The sequence below is a fragment of the Ranitomeya imitator genome, chromosome 5 (assembly GCF_032444005.1).
Source record: "Ranitomeya imitator isolate aRanImi1 chromosome 5, aRanImi1.pri, whole genome shotgun sequence".
NCBI lineage: Eukaryota > Metazoa > Chordata > Amphibia > Anura > Dendrobatidae > Ranitomeya > Ranitomeya imitator.
The window spans coordinates 262,235,445-262,253,157 of NC_091286.1; the positions used below are offsets into that span (position 1 = coordinate 262,235,445).

The 17,713-nt window shown below is 42.0% G+C and overlaps 1 protein-coding gene across 25 annotated transcripts in view; it reads left to right on the top strand.

The window, feature by feature from the left end:
* Positions 1-17,713, top strand: part of LOC138637428 (titin homolog) — a 1,151,517-nt gene that overhangs the window by 1,032,800 nt on the left and 101,004 nt on the right. For all 25 annotated transcript variants that reach the window (XM_069726100.1, XM_069726106.1, XM_069726124.1 and 22 more), the window contains 3 exons: positions 10,985-11,026; positions 11,449-11,496; positions 17,480-17,524. In XM_069726100.1, coding sequence (XP_069582201.1) covers positions 10,985-11,026; positions 11,449-11,496; positions 17,480-17,524 — 135 coding nt within the window. The remainder of the gene's footprint in view (positions 1-10,984; positions 11,027-11,448; positions 11,497-17,479; positions 17,525-17,713) is intronic.

The following is a 17,713-nucleotide window of genomic DNA, read 5'->3' on the forward strand; positions in this document are numbered from 1 at the left end:
TTGCAAACCCCACTTTTCAGTTTTTGAATTTCCACAAAAATTTGAAATAACCAATGAATTTCGTTCAACTTCACAATTGTGTTCCAGTTTTTGCTGATTTTTCACCAAAAATTTGTTGAAAGTAAAGGGGCTGAATAATATTGCACGCCCCACTTTTCAGTTTTTGATTTTCCACAGGAAAGATATATATATTGGTACCGTGTTAGCCAGTGGATAGAAAAATATTTAGAATTGAGAGTCCTCATAGGTTGATACCTTTTTAATGGCTAACTGAAAAGATTGTAACAAATTGCAAGCTTTCAAGACTACACAGGTCTCTTCATCAGGCATAGACTAAAAGAAATTCTGGAGAATCACATATTTATGCACAACACATCACAGAAAAAAACAAATGGAAAAATCATGGGTAAGACAGGTGACATGAAGCAGAATTACCATGAGTGATAAACAGTTATGTCCATAAATATTGAACCAGTTCTTAGATAAGGAGTGTTTTTATTGTCCTCTGATTGGGGTCTAGTTCTGTTGTGATGACCCCACATGGTCTGAGGGGCAAATTCCTTAGTTCCTTAGTTGATGTAAAAAGACATAAATCCATTTGACACATTCATTCCTGCACTAAGAGTGTCAAAGGTCATCATCAGTTTTTAATCCCATATTCTTCTGTCTCTTTGAGATTTGAAGCTACCTTTTAATACAAGTAATTTCATGTCCATAATGTTATGATCCGGGAGACAGAAATGTATTGCCACAGGTAGATCCATTCTTTTTCCTCTTATTGAATGGTGATGAGAGTTCATTCCTGTTCTCAGTTTCTGCCCTGTCTCCACCACATACAGACCCCCAGTTGGACATTTAGTACAAATGATTAGGTACACCACATTAGAAGTGATGCAACTGAAATTACCTGGTATCTTGTAGTCCTGATGTGAATTGGGGATCTTTATCTTGTCCATGGTCATTATAAATGGAAAGGTTTTACATTTTTTCTGATTGCAAGGAAAGGTACCTGCAGCTGTTGGAGAGGACAGGAAGCTTTTGACAATGATGCTTCTTAGATTTGGGGGCTGCCTAAAACACAGTAGTGGGGGGTCTAGAAAAATGGATTGTAAGCGGGCATCTTTTTGTAGTAATGGTTGTAATTTCCGTGCAGCTCCGTCCAAATCCTCCAGATTTGGATTGTAGGTGACCACTAGAGTATCCAAAACACTTTCAATTCTAAATATTGATTTTCCACAAAAAATTAAAATAACCAATACATTTCATTCAACTTCACAATTGTGTTCCACTTGTTGTTGATTCTTCACCAACAATTTACATTTGGTATCTGTATGTATGAAGCATGATATGTGGGAAAAGGTTGAAAAGAAGGGATATAATGTGTTATAGTGTGTGTACTGTAACTGTCTTTTGTGTAATCAGAGGTATTAACAGTAACAAATGTTAGTAAAGGTTAGAAAAGAGCACCTTCAAAGGTTTCCTTCTATCCTGAAACAATTCTAAATTTAAGTTTAGGTTACACAAGAGAAAATTGGTCCTATTATGTTAATCACACTCTGATTACATTGTGATCAGAATTTGATCAGTGTGATCAGAATATGCTCCGATTTTCTCAGATGTGAAGAAGATAGAGAAAAAATTGTTTGCATTCTCTATTCTTTCAGTCTGTAAAAATCAGACCACACATCTGAGTGCTGTCCAATTTTTATGACTACTCATTAACTTACAAGTGCGATTGAATTTAAGGATGCAAATCATGTATGCTGTGAATTTTTTCTTGTACAGATTCTGTCCGAGAAAATAATCAGGCATATGCACAGTCCCATAGAATAGTATTGGTTCGAGTGCGATCCGATGTTTAGTCGGATCCCACTTGGGCTGAATATACGGTCGACTCCAGAAGCCCTTACTGAGACTTTGTTACTAAGCTAACCCTATAATATAATATAGTACAATGCAATCTATAGGTTGCTTTAATAAACATAAAATATGAGCATTGCCATATTCAGAATTCAGTGTGGCTGGTGCCACATGTTGCTTGCCACTTTGCTTTCTGTCCCATGTACATCGTTTCTTACCTTTCCTTTTGGCTCAGCATATCCCAATATTCCCAAGATAACCAGTTTTCTAAAACAATATAATTTTGTGTCAGTTGTTTGTCAATATGTATCTATATGCGGCTTTCATGTGGCTGTGATGCAAATTGCCCACTATCAAAGGCTATTCAAACATTTTTATGATTATGTTAAAGAGGGAAGAAGATGAGGAGCATACCATATTTTGGGGATTATAAGACTTATCATGATTATAAGACGTATCCCAAATTTTTGGGGAGGAAAATAGGAAAATAGGAAAAAATGTTTTTATTAAAATGATGGTGCACCTTATTGTCCACTTTTACGATAGACTACTGGGGGTGGTGGCTGCAGTGGAGTGCAGTCCCAGGAGACAGGGTCACTGCTGCAGGAAGCTGACAGTGTTGGAGGCAGGATTGGGGTGATTCTGCGGAACCCAGGCTGGGAGTAGGTTGTGTTTAGAGTTACAATGCTGTGGAGCTATGTTGTGGATCCCAGGCTGATAGGACAGGTGTTTTTCGGTGTGGGCTCAACCTACACTTTGTGAAAGCATGGAGCCCCTGCATTTTTCATGGTTTTCTCATCTATTGAGATCTGAATCTGCGCATGTGCTGCGTCTGGTGGTCATTTTCCCTAAGTCCACCACATTGAAAACTATGGAAAGTTGCGGGGGCTCCTGGATTTCACAAAATGTCAGCGTAGCACCCGCATTGCCAATTACTCCCTCCTACCAACTTGAGACCCGAAGCAATGGCCCACTCCTACCGCCGCAGACAGCTTCCTGCAGCAGTGACCCAGGGACCCAGCTCCACCGCAGCTAGAAAGCTACATTCGGATTATAAGACGCACGCCCTTTTTCCATCACAAATTTTTGGGGAAAAAAGTGACTCTTACAATACTAAAAATATGGTATTTATCCAATAGTATATTATTTAATTGTTCAAAGCCTTCTCACAACATTTTTAGCAGGAGTTGAAACTTTGTACCCAGTGCATGGAACCTGTAAACACTACCATTATACTTAGAAAAGGCTAATGTAAGGAAATTTGTATTTGATAGTTGTAATACAATTTTTATGGGAAGTAAACATGAAATTAATTGGTTTTCAACTATTTAAATTAGTGTTGTGGAATCTGTATTTTACTGTATTAGCTCTGTGTACACTGGTGTTTTTGTGTCGCTTACAAAATCAACCTCTTCCCATTGTGATTATTTATTGCTTTTCGGCTTTTGTTTTTTCTTCCCTTTCTTCCTAAAGTCATAACTTAATTATTTTTGTATTGATATAGTCATATGAGGCCATGTTTGTTTGGCACCAAATGTAGATTTGAATTATGTCATTTTCATTTTATGACATAATATACTGGAAAATGGAAAAAAAATCAAGTGTGGTGACCTGATGAAAAATAACAATTACAATATTTTTATGTTTTGCTCATGATTCTCCAAGTCAGTCCGATTATTTTTATTATTATTATTTATTATTATAGTGCCATTTATTCCATGGCACTTTACATGTGAAGAGGGGTATACATAATAAAAACAGGTACAATAATCTTGAACAATACAAGTCACAACTGGTACAGGAGGAGAGAGGACCCTGCCCGCGAGAGCTCACAATCTACAAGGGATGGGTGAGGATACAGTAGGTGAGGATAGAGCTGGTCATGCAGCGGTTTGGTCGATCGGTGGTTACTGCAGGTTATAGGCTTGTCAGAAGAGGTGGGTCTTCAGGTTCTTTTTGAAGGTTTCAATGGTAGGTGAGAGTCTGATATATTGTGTTAGAGAGTTCCAGAGTAGGGGTGATGCGCAAGAGAAATCTTGCATGCGATTGTGGGAAGAGGAGATAAGAGGGGAGTAGAGAAGGAGATCTTGTGAGGATCGGAGGTTGCATGGAGGAAAGTACCGGGAGATGAGGTCACAGATGTATGGAGGAGACAGGTTGTGAATGGCTTTGTATGTCATGGTTAGGCATTTGTACTGGAGTCTCTGGGTAATGGGGAGCCAGTGAAGGGATTGACAAAGGGGAGAGGCTGGGGAATAGCGGGGGGACAGGTGGATTAGTCGGGCAGCAGAGTTTAGAATTGATTGGAGGGGTGTGAGAGTGTTAGAGGGGAGGCCACAGAGCAGAAGGTTACAGTAGTCGAGGCGGGAGATGATGAGGGCATGAACTAGCGTTTTTGCAGATTGTTGTTTTATGAATGTACAGATCCGTGAAATATTTTTGAGTTGAAGGCGGCAGAAAGTGGAAAGTGCTTGGATATGCGGTTTGAAGGATAGATCAGTGTCAAGGATTACCTCAAGACAGCGAGCCTGTGAGACTGGGGAGAGTGGGCAGCCGTTTACTGTAATGGATAGGTTCATTGGGGGGGTCACGTGAGATGGGGGAAAGACAATGATTCTGTTTTGTCCATGTTAAGTTTTAAAAATCTATCGGAGAAGAAGGATGAAATAGCGGATAGACATTGAGGGATTCTGATTAGTAGCGTGGTGATATTTGGTCCAGAGGTGTAGATCTGTGTGTCATCAGCATGATACTGAAAACCATGAGATTCTATGAGCTGTCCCAGTCCAAAAGTGTAAATGGAGAAGAGCAGGGGCCCTAGAACTGAACCTTGCGGGACTCCGACAGATAGGGGGCGAGGTGAGGAGATGGTGTGTGAATGGGATATGCTGAATGTTCGGTCAGTTAGGTATGACGAGATCCAGGATAGGGCCAAGTCTGTGATGCCAAGGGATGAGGGTCTGTAGTAATAGGGAATGGTCCACTGTGTCAAAGGCAGAGGACAGGCCCAGAAGGAGGAGGATAGAGAAGTGTTGCTTGCTCTAGGCGGTTAATAGGTCATTGGTGACCTTAGTTACTGCAGTTTCAGTGGAGTGGTTTGACCGGTAGCCCGATTGTAAGCGGTCAAAAAGGGAGCAGGAAGATAGATGGGAGGACAGTTCAATATGGACTTGTTGTTCCAGCAGTTTTGAGGCATAGGGGAGAAGTGATATAGGGCGATAGCTAGATACAGAGGATGGGTCAAGAGAGGGTTTTTTGAGGATAGGTGTGATTGAGGCATGTTTAAAGCTTGAGGGGAAACACTAGTTGTTAGTGATAGGTTGAAGAGATGGTTAGAGTTGGGATGAAGACTGTGGCGAGGTTCGGGATGAAGTGAGAAGAGATCGGGTCAAGGGCACAGGTGGTGAGATGCGATCTTGAGAGTAGAGTGGAGAGTCGATCTTCTATAATGGTAGAGAAGTTGGTTTTCAAGGTGGAGAGCTGGGTAGTTGGGAGAAAGGTCTCTGGGGTTGTTGATTAAAACTGTCTCTGATGTTCTCAATCTTCTGCTTGAAAAATGAGGCAAAGTCTTCAGCTGAGATGAGTGGGGAGGGAGGAGGTGCTGGGGGACGGAGGAGAGATTTGAAAGTATTGAATAACTGTTTAGGGTTGTGAGACACGGAGGATATGAGAGACGAGAAGTAAGTTTGTTTAGCTGTGGCGAGTGTGGTCTTGCAAGTAGTGAGGGACTGTTTGAATGCGATAAAGTGCTCGTTGGAGTGGGATCTTTTCCATCTCTGTTCTGTAGCCATGGAAGCTCACCTCAGTTCTTTGGTCAGGCTGGTGTGCCAGGGCTGTCTGTTGATTTTGCGAGCTTTGGTATGTGTGAGAGTGGCAAGAGATTCCAAAGCTGCAGCTATTGTGGTGTTATATAGAGCGGCAGCATCATCTGCATTGTGTAGGAAACTTATGTCAGTGAGAGGGAGGAGGGATTCAGAGAGTGAATGTAGATCAAGGTGTTTAAGATTTCTGCGAGGGTGTGCAAGTTTGTGGGGTGGGAATTGTAGACAAGGAGTGGAGAGGGAAGAGAATGTGAGTAGATTGTGGTCAGAAAGAGGAAGAGGTGAGTTAGAGAGTTTAGATAGGGAGCAGAGGCGGGTGAAGATGAGGTCCAATGTATGACCATCTTTGTGAGTGGCTGCAGAAGACCATTGAGTGAGGCAAAAGGAGGAAGTGAGAGATAGAAGTTTAGTGGCAGCTGAGAGGGAAGTGTCAATGGGGATGTTGAAGTCGCCCATGATGATAGTGGGGATGTCCGCAGAAAGGAAATGAAGTAGCCAGGTGGTGAAGTGGTCAAAGAAGGTGGTGGCTAGCCCTGGGGGGTGGTAAATGACAGCCAGTTGGAGGTTGGTGGGGGCATAGATGCGCACAGAGTGCACCTCAAAGGAAGGGAGGGTAACAGAGGGTGGCAGTGGGATTGGGGTGAAGGAGCAGTTATCTGACAAGAGAAAACCAACTCCTCCGCCATGCTTGCTGCTGGGGCGGGGTGTGTGAGAAAGGTGGAAGCCACCATAGGAAAGTGCAGCAGGAGAGGCTGTGTCAGAAGGGGTGAGCCAGGTTTCCGTGATGGTGAGGAAGGAAAGTTTGGTAGTAACAAAAAGATCGTGGATGTAGGAAAGCTTGTTGCAGACAGAGCGAGCGTTCCACAGAGCTCCTGTTAGTGGGCCTGGGGAAGTGGGGGCTGGGCGAATGGGTATAAGGTTAGAGAGGTTACGGAAATTTGTGATGGAGCGTGAGTGGGAAGTAGAACTGACTGTGGGGATGTGGTGAGGAGGACCAGGATTTGGAGAGATATCACCAGCAGTGAGAAGGAGCAGAGAACATGTTAGCAGGTGGGAGCAGGAGAGGGCATGTGGTGGCTGTCTGTGCTTGGAGACAGAGGATTGTATATTAAGGAACAGTTCTGAGGAGGAGGTGAGATGGATGGGGAGGACTGAAGAGGAGATGAACAGTTCTTTCTAGGAGTAGGGATTAGGGGAGTTTGCAGAAAATGAAGAATTATAGGGGTGAAAATGAAAACAAACAGAAACATTGTTTACAGTGACTGTGTCCAGTTACCTTCAGTTCCCTTCTGGTTCAATTCTGGTTTTAATTTTAAAATTAATCTTCACACTTCTAGGACACACTTATAGGAATCACACAGCAGACTAAAGTTATTGCAGACTTGTACTATGCAATATATGTACAACTAAGTGCATTCAGGTGTGAAGCAGAGAGGAGTGGTCTCTGTTCATCTTGGTCAGAGAATTCAGGGTGGACCAGATGCATACAATCAAGCATTGCGTAAACAATGTTATAAGTAACACTGGGGTAAGCTGGGGTTAGCTGAAAGGCATACCATGTGAATGCTAGGAGCAGAGGAAAGTCTGTGTGGAAAGTTTGGTGATGTACTATGTGCACTTCATAGACAGACAAGGCAGGAGAGCAGGCTGGAAAGCAGGGTGCATGAACATACCATGTGAATGCTAGGAGCAGAGGAAAGTCTGTGTGGAAAGTTGGGTGATGTACTATGTGCACTTCATAGACAGACAAGGCAGGAGAGCAGGCTGGAGAGCTGGGTGCATGAACATACCATGTGAATGTTAGGAGCAGAGGAAAGTCTGTGTGGAAAGTTGGGTGATGTACTATGTGCACTTCATAGACAGACAAGGCAGGAGAGCAGGCTGGAGAGCTGGGTGCATGAACATACCATGTGAATGCTAGGAGCAGAGGAAAGTCTGTGTGGAAAGTTGGGTGATGTACTATGTGCACTTCCTAGACAGACAAGGCAGGAGAGCAGGCTGGAGAGCTGGGTGCATGAACATACCATGTGAATGCTAGGAGCAGAGGAAAGTCTGTGTGGAAAGTTGGGTGATGTACTATGTGCACTTCATAGACAGACAAAGCAGGAGAGCAGGCTGGAGAGCTGGGTGCATGAACATACCATGTGAATGCTAGGAGCAGAGGAAAGTCTGTGTGGAAAGTTGGGTGATGTACTATGTGCACTTCCTAGACAGACAAGGCAGGAGAGCAGGCTGGAGAGCTGGGTGCATGAACATACCATGTGAATGCTAGGAGCAGAGGAAAGTCTGTGTGGAAAGTTGGGTGATGTACTATGTGCACTTCATAGACAGACAAGGCAGGAGAGCAGGCGGGAGAGCTGGGTGCATGAACATACCTGTAGGAAGAATAGACATGCTGGTTAGAGTGCGATGGTGGCAGATAGCAGGGCACAGTCTGTATACATCCTTCTGGTTTTAATTCTAAAATTAATCTTCACACTTCTAGGACACACTTATAGGAATCCCACAGCAGTTATTATTTATTTATATAAACCATTGTTTCCATGGTGCTATACATGTAAAGGGGTTACATACAAATTACAGATATCACTTACAGTAAGCAATCTAACAATTACAGACTGATACAGAGGGGCGAGGACTCTGCCCTTGTGGGCTTACATTCTACAGGATGGTGGGGAAGAAGACCATAGGTTGAGGGTTGCAGGAGCTCCGGTGTTGGTGAGGCGGTAGCTCCGGTGTTGGTGAGGCGGTAGCTCCGGTGTTGGTGAGGCGGTAGCTCCAGTAGTGGTGAGGAGGCAGCGGGGTCAGTGCAGGCTGTAGGCTTTCCTGAAGAGGTGGGTTTTCAGATTCCGTTTAAAGGATCTGAATGTGGTTGATAGTCAGACGTGTTGGGGCAAAGAATTCCAGAGGATGGGGAATATTCGGGAGAAGTCTTGGAGGCGGTTGTGTGAGGAGCGGATAAGTGTGGAGGAGAGAAGGAGGTCTTGGGAGGATCGGACATTAGGTGAGGGAAGATATCGGGAGATTAGTTCAGAGATATATGGAGGAGACAGGTTATGGATGGCTTTGTAGGTTAGTATTAGTAACTTGAACTGGATACGCTGAGGGAATGGGAGCCAATACTTAGCTTTTATGTGGAGAGGTGATGTCTACTTTGCTAGGATTTTAGGATGCATTTTGATCTTTTGTTATTGCATTTTTAGAGTGGTTTAATGACCCTAAAAATTGAATTCTGGCATTTCGTTTGATTTTCTTTTTATGGCTAGCCTATTACCATTAAGATTAATTAAATTCATATTTTGTTAGATCAAACTTTTCCTATAGCAATACAATATATCCGTGTTTTTATTTATTTATATCTAAGCTTGTAAAAGGGTGGAAAGGTTCAAATTTACTATTATAAATATATAAATATATATAATAGGAAATATCAACTTGTCCACATACATACATACATACATATATACATATATGATATATACAGTGCCTGGCGAAAGTATTCGACTCCCTGGAACTTTTCAAACTTTTGCCACATATCATGCTTCAAACATAAAGATACCAAATGTAAATTTTTGGTGAAGAATCAACAACAAGTGGAACACAATTGTGAAGTTGAATGAAATTTATGGGTTTTTTTTGCGGAAATTCAAAAACTGAAAAGTGGGGCGTGCAATATTATTCGGCCCCTTTACTTTAAGTGCAGCAAACTCACTCCAGAAGTTCATTGTGGATCTCTGAATGATCCAATGTTGTCCGAAATGCCTAATGATGATAAATATAATCCACCTGTGTGTAATCAAGTCTCCGTATCAATGCACCTGCTCTGTGATAGTCTCAGGGTTCTATTTGAAGCACAGAGAGCATTACGAAGACCAAGGAACACAACTGGCCGATCCATGATACTGTTGTGGAGAAGGTTAAAGCCGGATTTGGATACAAAATGATTTCCAAAACTTTAAACATCCCAAGGAGCATTGTGCAAGCGATCATATTGAAATGGAAGGAGTATCATACCACTGCAAATCTAACAAGACCCGGCCATCCCTCTAAACTTTCACCTCAAACAAGGAGAAGACTGATCAGAGATGCAGCCAAGAGGCCCATGATCACTCTGGATGAACTGCAGAGATCTACAGCTGAGGTGGGACAGTCTGTCCATAGGACAACAATCAGTCTTACACTGCACAAATCTGGCTTTTATGGAAGAGTGGCAAGAAGAAAGCCATTTCTCAAAGATATCCATAAAAAGTGCCATTTAAAGTTTGCAACAAGCCACCTGGGAGACACACCAAACAAGTGGAAGAAGGTGCTCTGGTCAGATGAAACCAAAATTGAACTTTTTGGCAACAATGCCAAATGATATGTTTGGCGTAAAGGCAACACAACTCATCACCCTGAACTCACCACCCCCACTGTAAAACATGGTGGTGGCAGCATCATGGTTTGGGCCTGCTTTTCTTCAGCAGGGACAGGGAAGATGGTTGAAATTGATGGGAAGATGGATGGAGCCAAATACAGGACCATTCTTGAAAAAAACCTGTTGGAGTCTGCAAAAGACCTGAGACTGGGATGGAGATTTGTCTTCCAACAAGACAATGATCCCAAACACAAAGCAAAATCTACAAATAAACATATCCAGGTGTTAGAATAGCCAAGTCAAAGTCCAGACCTCAATCCAATCGAGAATCTGTGTAAAGAGCTAAAAACTGTTGTTCACAAACGATCTTCATCAAACCTCACTGAGCTCAAGCTGTTTGCCAATGAAGAATGGTCAAGAATTTCAGTCTCTCGATGTACAAAACTGATAGAGACATACCCCAAGCGACTTGCAGTTGTAATGCAGCAAAAGGTGGCGCAGCAAAGTATTAAGTTAAAGGGGCCGAATAATATTGCGCACCCCACTTTTCAGTTTTTGATTTTCCACAAAAATGTAAAATAACCAATACATTTCGTTCAACTTCACAATTGTGTTCTAGTTGTTGTTGATTCTTCACCAAAAATTTACATTTGGTATCTTTATGTTTGAAGCATGATATGTGGGAAAAGGTTGAAAAGTTCCAGGGAGCTGAATACTTTTGCAAGGCACTGTATGTATATATATATATATATATATATATATATATATATATATATATATATATATATATATATATATATATGTTATATACTGTGTATATATATTTTGTTATTTTTTTAACAGCACTGTAAAGCAAATGGAGTATCTACCAAAAGTTGTTATGAATTATCAAATGCTTGTTATAAAGTTTTGAACAACTTAAATGTTTTTTTCTTTTTTGTTTTAGAATCTCCAGTGAAACCACAAAAAACAACAGAGGAAAAAAAAGGTAAGATTACTACGTAAAGCTGGTTTCACACTTGCGTTGGGCCGGTCTGCGTATGGCTGCGTACATCCTCCGTTATGCTCCACATACTTCTGCATGCATCCTGTGTCATCCTGTGTACCTATCTTTAACATTGGGTATTGCGTTTTATGTGGATGTGTCCGCATGCGGCGTTTTGACGTGCCCGCCAACCACACAGGAACGCAACTCTTTGTGTTTCCGTGTGGTCTGCGGGCATGTCAAAATGCCACATGCGAACATGTCAATTTTGAGTATTTTTTGTCACATAGACCTCTTAATCTTAACATACATTTGAAATTGAAACATTTAGATATTAAAATAATAGTGTTTAATAGCTATTAATAACTGTAATTATAAGAAGCAGAGTAATTGCAAAGCATTACATTGCATGTTTTACTTTTTAGAAATGCCTGTGGAACTGCTCAAAAAACAACTATTAGAGCCAGAAAAAAGTAAGATTAAAATAAAGTTTTGTTGACTATTTTCAACCATGTATCTATTGTTTTTCACATCTATAACTAGAAAATAATTGTATATTTAATGCAGTGTGATAATTAACAGCGCATAATTTGGTCTATCAATTATATGCAGTGCTGCTCACGCTCACCATTATTGGAACCCCTTCATTTTTTTTAATAGACTGTACAATATCTTCAGAAATAAATGGAAATATACCAAATGTTATATTCTTAGGATTTTTTAACTAGTGGTCCAAAGTAATACAACAATAAAACATTGTTTTTCAACTTACATGTTGCAATTTCAAAGAAGAAATGGAATAAACAGTATGTGCAGCAATGAAAGCACCCAGAATTGGTTATAGGATGTTTCGCCCCCAGCAGTTTGCCCCCAGCAGTTTGCCCCGGGTACATCCTGTTCATGACGCCAAGTTGAGTCGCCCACCAGGGCAGTGGGGTACTCTGTACTGAGTCCAGTACTTGAAGGGACGTCTCGGTAGCACATATCATTGTGCACTGTTGAAACTGGGTTGCCAAGGCCTTTGGAGGTGGCCTTATACCCTTTGGAAGTCTTGTGTTTGCTAGTAATAGCAGTTTTGATGTTCTCAGAAAGCTCTTTTGTTTTCACCGTTATGACAAAAGAACAGGGCCTTTGTCCATAGGCCATGTTGCTTTTTAAAACACTGAAGTCAGCATATATTGGTTAATTCGTGTCACATGGGCACCAACAATTATTCACAATTATTCACACAAAATGTGTTTCCATACCAATTTAGTGTGAAGGGTGCCAATACCAGTGTCATAGCAAGCATTGGGTTTTTCTGTTTTTCCCTCCAATTGTTTTTCGCTTTAAATTATTGTTTATCATTTGCTCTTTTGTATATAACGCGAGTGCTCTATACAAAAAATAAAATCTAAATTCCACATTATGTACTTAAACTTCATGGGTGCCAATAATGATGAGCGGTACTGAAAATACATTTATTTCTAAAAAAATATATAAAACCCCCCCAGTTTTTATGTCAAACACTTGAAGGCGTCATGTCAACTTCTTAACACCTTACTGAAATATGACATACTGCTAAATTTTATCCCATCTCCATGCATTAACCCCTTCACGACCCATGATGAATAGGTACGTCATAAGTTGTGTCCCTGCAATCCTTGTTGGCTCTGGCACTGAGCCAGTATGTTTTCCTGCACATGACAGCTGACTTGACAGCTGTCATGTGCTCCTAACAGTCGCGGGTGGAATCGCGATCCATCCGTGGCTATTATCATGTTAAATGCTGCTATCAATCTCCGACAGCGGCATTTAACATGGCTAATCCCTCCCATCACGTGATGGTGGGGGTCACAGATGGGTTGGCATGACAATCTGGGATCTGCAGGAGACCCCTGTGGTTAACAATGCTGGAAAGCTATGAGCGCCAATCTGTGACCAGCTTTCACAGCTGGTGATCATTTTACTTACACAGTATGCTATATGTAGCACAGGTGATCGGATGATCACATGGAGACTATTAAAGCATGTGAAAAGTAAAAAAAATGGTTCTCAAAAAATTTAAAAAATATATAAGTTCAAAACATCCCTTTTCACCCCATTCAAAATGAAACAATAAAAACATTCACATATTTGGTATCGCCACGTTCAGAAACGCCCGATCTATCAATATGCAGAAATAATTAATCCAACCGGTAACCGTCATAACGAGAAAAAAAATCGAAATACCAAAATTACGTTTATTTGGTCGCCGCAACATTGCAATAATATGCAATAACAGGCAATTATTGATGCCACTCTGGGGTATGTAGAATCATGGAATCATTCTATGATTCTGTGATTCTACATACTCCAGAGTGGCATCAATAAAACATTAGCTTGGCATGCAAAAAATAAGTCCGCACCCATCCCCAGATCCCGATAAATGGAGATGCTTCAGGTATAGGAAAATAGCACCATTCATTTTGCAAAAAAAAAACTAAACATGTTTGGCATCTGCAAACTTGTAATCACCTGGAGAATCATACTTGTAAGTCAGGTTTGGCATTTAGGGAACATGATTAAAAATAAATTGTGCTATGGCACTTTTTTTTTGCAATTTCACCGCACTTTGAACATTTCTCCCTGTTTTCCAGTACACGATATATTAAAATCAATGGAGTCATTCAAAAGTACAAGCCCTCTGCAGAAAATAAGCCCTCTCATGGCCAAATTGACAGAAAAATAAAGTTATGGCTCTGGGAAGAAAGAGAGCAAAAAACAGAAATGCAAAAACGTAAAATCCCAAGGTCATGAAGGGGTTAATGGTGTTTACATACCAAGCCTGTTTCTTTCCTTGCACATCATAGCTGAATTAATCAGCCATCAGGTGACTCTAGCAGCTACGGGTGAAGTAGAGCAATGCTCACGTCTGTTAGGCCGGTTTCACATGTCAGTGGCTCCGGTACGTGAGGTGACAGTTTCCTCACGTACCGGAGACACTGACTCACATAGACATATTAAAATCATGGACCTTGTGTCCGTTTGGAAAACACGGAGACATGTCAGTGTTCGTGGGAGCGCACGGATCACACGGACCCATTAAAGTCAATAGGTCTGTGTAAAACACGTACCGTACACAGATGTTGTCCGGGTGCAGTCCGTGTGCCGTGCAGGAGACAGCGCTACTGTAAGTGCTGTCCCCCCGCGTGTGGTGCTGAAGCCCCATTCATTTCTTCTCTCCAGCAGCGTTTGCTGGAAAGAAGGAATGAATAATCATTTTTTTAAATTTATTTTTGTTTTTAAAATAAAGTTGCCGGTAATCTGCCCCCTCCAACCCCCTGTGCGCCCCCTCTCTGGCATTAAAATACTTACCCAGCTCCCTCGGCGGTTACATCCTCTCAGCGTCGTCTGCTTGTCCTGTATGAGCGGTCACGTGGTGCCGCACATTACAGTGATGAATATGCGGCTCCACCTCCCATAGGAGGTAATAAGCGCTGTCTCCTGCATGGTCCGTGTGGTCCTCAGTCGGCACACAGGCGGCACACGGCTGCCGCACGTGCGCCACACTGATGTTCAACGTAAGCACACGGACACACAGACATGGATAATTCCGGTACTGATTTTTCCGGTACCGGAATTATCTGGACGTGTGAGACTGGCCTTAACCTGTAAAATCCTGCTGTCAAGAGCGCATCATTCCTTGAGTCTATCGGCGCATCTGTGACGTGATCATTGGGGCAAATGGTTTGCCATGACAGCCTGGGGTCACCTGGAGTTCGTAGGAGACAGTAATTGTAGCTATATATTGCAGCACTGGTGCACTGCTATGTGTACCACAGGCAAGCAGACGATTGCGGCTCACATAGGAGGACTACTAAATACAGTAAAAAGTAAAACAAAGTTTTAAAAACATAAATTTGTTTGCTCAGATTAAGGGGGCTAGTTGGTTTACTAAGATTGACCTTCAAGGGACATATAATTTTGTTCGTATTAAACAGGATGATTGGGTGGCTTTCTTGCCATTGGCCGAGTTTGCCCTTAATAATAGGGCTAGTTTGGCTACTTTGGTTTCACCTTTCTTTTGTAATTTGGTTTTCATCCTCGTTTTTCTTCGGGGCAGGTTGAGCCTTCTGATTGTCCTGGTGTGGATTCTGTGGTGGACAGGCTGCAGCAGATTTGGACTCATGTGGTGGACAATTTGACGTTGTCTCAGGAAAAGTCTCAACGTTTTGCTAACCGCCGTCGGTGTGTTGGTCACCGGCTTCGTGTGGGGGATTTGGTTTGGTTGTCTTCTCGTCATGTTCCTATGAAGGTTTCTTCCCCTAAGTTTAAGCCTCGGTTTATTGGTCCTTATAAGATTTCTGAAATTATCAATCCGGTGTCTTTTTGTTTGGCTCTTCCAGCCTCTTTTGCCATTCATAATGTTTTCCATAGATCTTTGTTGCGGAGATATGTGGTGCCCGTTGTTCCCTCGGTTGATCCTCCTGCCCTGGTGTTGGTTGAGGGAGAGTTGGAATATGAGGTTGAGAAAATTTTGGATTCTCGTTTTTCGAGGCGGAGGCTTTAGTATCTTGTCAAGTGGAAGGGTTATGGCCAGGAGGATAATTTTTGGGTTGTTGCCTCCGACGTCCATGCCGCCGATTTGGTTTGTGCTTTTCACTTGGCTCGTCCTGTTTGGCCTGGGGGCTCTGGTGAGGGTTCGGTGACCCCTCCTCAAGGGGGGGTACTGTTGTGAATTCCGCTCTTGGGCTCCCTCCGATGGTTGTAAGTGGCACTTTTGTGAGTTGTGCTCTTGGGCTCCCTCCGGTGGTTTTAAGTGGTATGGCTGCTCCTTGGATTTAGCAGTCTGCAGCTGCTTCCACTGATTGTCTTTCTGCTCGGCTATTTATGCCTGGCTCTTCCTTCAGCCAGTGCCACTTGTCAATGGTTCCTGGTTGGATTCACATCTCTCTTGGATTTCCCTGATATCCTGTCCAGTTCAGCAAAGATAATTACTTGCTTTGCTCTTTGCTGTCCACATGTTGTGGACTTATTCGTTCTGTGCATTCTATGTTTTGTCCAGCTTGTCAGTATGGATTAATTCAGTTTAGCTGGAAGCTCTGGGAAGCAGATTTACCCTCCACACCTTTAGTCAGGTGTGGAGATTTTTGTAAACTCTGTGTGGTTTTTTGTAGTTTTTAATACTGACCGCACAGTATTCTATCCTGTCCTATCTATCTAGCTAGACTGGCCTCCTGTGCTACATCCTGGTTTTATTCTGTGTATGTCTTTTCCCTCTCCACTCACAGTCATTACTTGTGGGGGGCTATCTATCCTTTGGGGATTTTCTCTGAGGCAAGATAGTTTTCCTGTTTCTATCTTTAGGGTTAGTTAATTCTCAGGCTGTGATGAGGTGCCTAGGGAGCGACAGGAGCATCCCACGTCTACTTCTAGTGTTGTGTTGAGCTTAGGGACTGCGGTCAGTACAGGTTCCACCTCTTTCAGAGCTCGTCCCATGTTGCTCCTAAACCACCAGTTCATAACACCTTACCTTATATGGGACAAACCTAGGGACAGGTTCTTTTTAAAGAGTTGTCTTTCCCAGGGATAAATGTGCTATTTTTCTCTTAGGTGCTGAAATTTGACTAAGGGCTCATACTTACTTGGGAGAAACTTGGATGAGTCTCTCACGGCAATACCTGGCACTGCACCTGGCACAGAGGAGCGGAGCATGCGGCTGCATGTATTGCGGCCGCACGCTCTGATCTGAGTGCCGGCAGCAGCGCCGGGTATTAACATGCGAGACTCATCCGAGTTTCTCATAAGTGAGTATGAGCCCTGTAAGAATCTGTTTTGTTGGGGTTTATTTTTAACCAGCTGAAATTCATCCATTCTTGTAGTTTGACAAAGAAGGAGTTTATAGTTGAAAATTGGTCATTGGCTCCTAGCTTACATGGCAGGTATAATTGGTGTCATTAGCGCAGCAGTGGTATGTCAGACAATGGCTATTGGCTAGTTTGCCTCATGGTAGCAAATAAATCACAAACAGCATTGAGGTGTATAAATGGGCCCTGTGATACTCTGTGGTATTTTGAGGGAACTGCTATGAAGTATAAGGAGCAAATAAATGCTCTTTATGACATTCCAGTAAGGAAGGAACATAACAATGGAAGAACCGTGCCATCAATTCCATAGAATTCTGGAGAACTGTGCTGCCAATTCTTCATCAGAATAGTTTTAACATATCAACTGAAAAGTCACATATTCATACAGAAATGGACATGGAAATAGTGGAAGAAATGATATGAGTGGTGAGTAGATCAGGACTATCAATATGACGACGGGAGTAAACAGTTGTTGACGTAAATGTTGTATAGGTTCAGGAATGGCCTTTTTGTAAAATGTTATGCATGCGGGTGAAAGAAAACCTTACAAATAATTATAATAGCATATTCATCTTCTTTGCAACAGTATTTTGCATACTTACAGTCTGTTTGATGCAATGTTTTACAGAAACAGACGAAAAGGTTGAAAAAGAACCTTTGCAACAAAAGAAAGGTAATTATATAGCACAGTTGAATAAGTTGCAATAATACAATGGAACATTTCTAAGGATGTGTATAGCCAATTTTTATTGCTCCACTGCAATAAAATAAAATAAAAACTTTACAAAAGGAAGATAAGCGAGACATAAGGGACATATGGAAAAGACTATGGCTGTATAATCAGATTACATAGACAATGTAT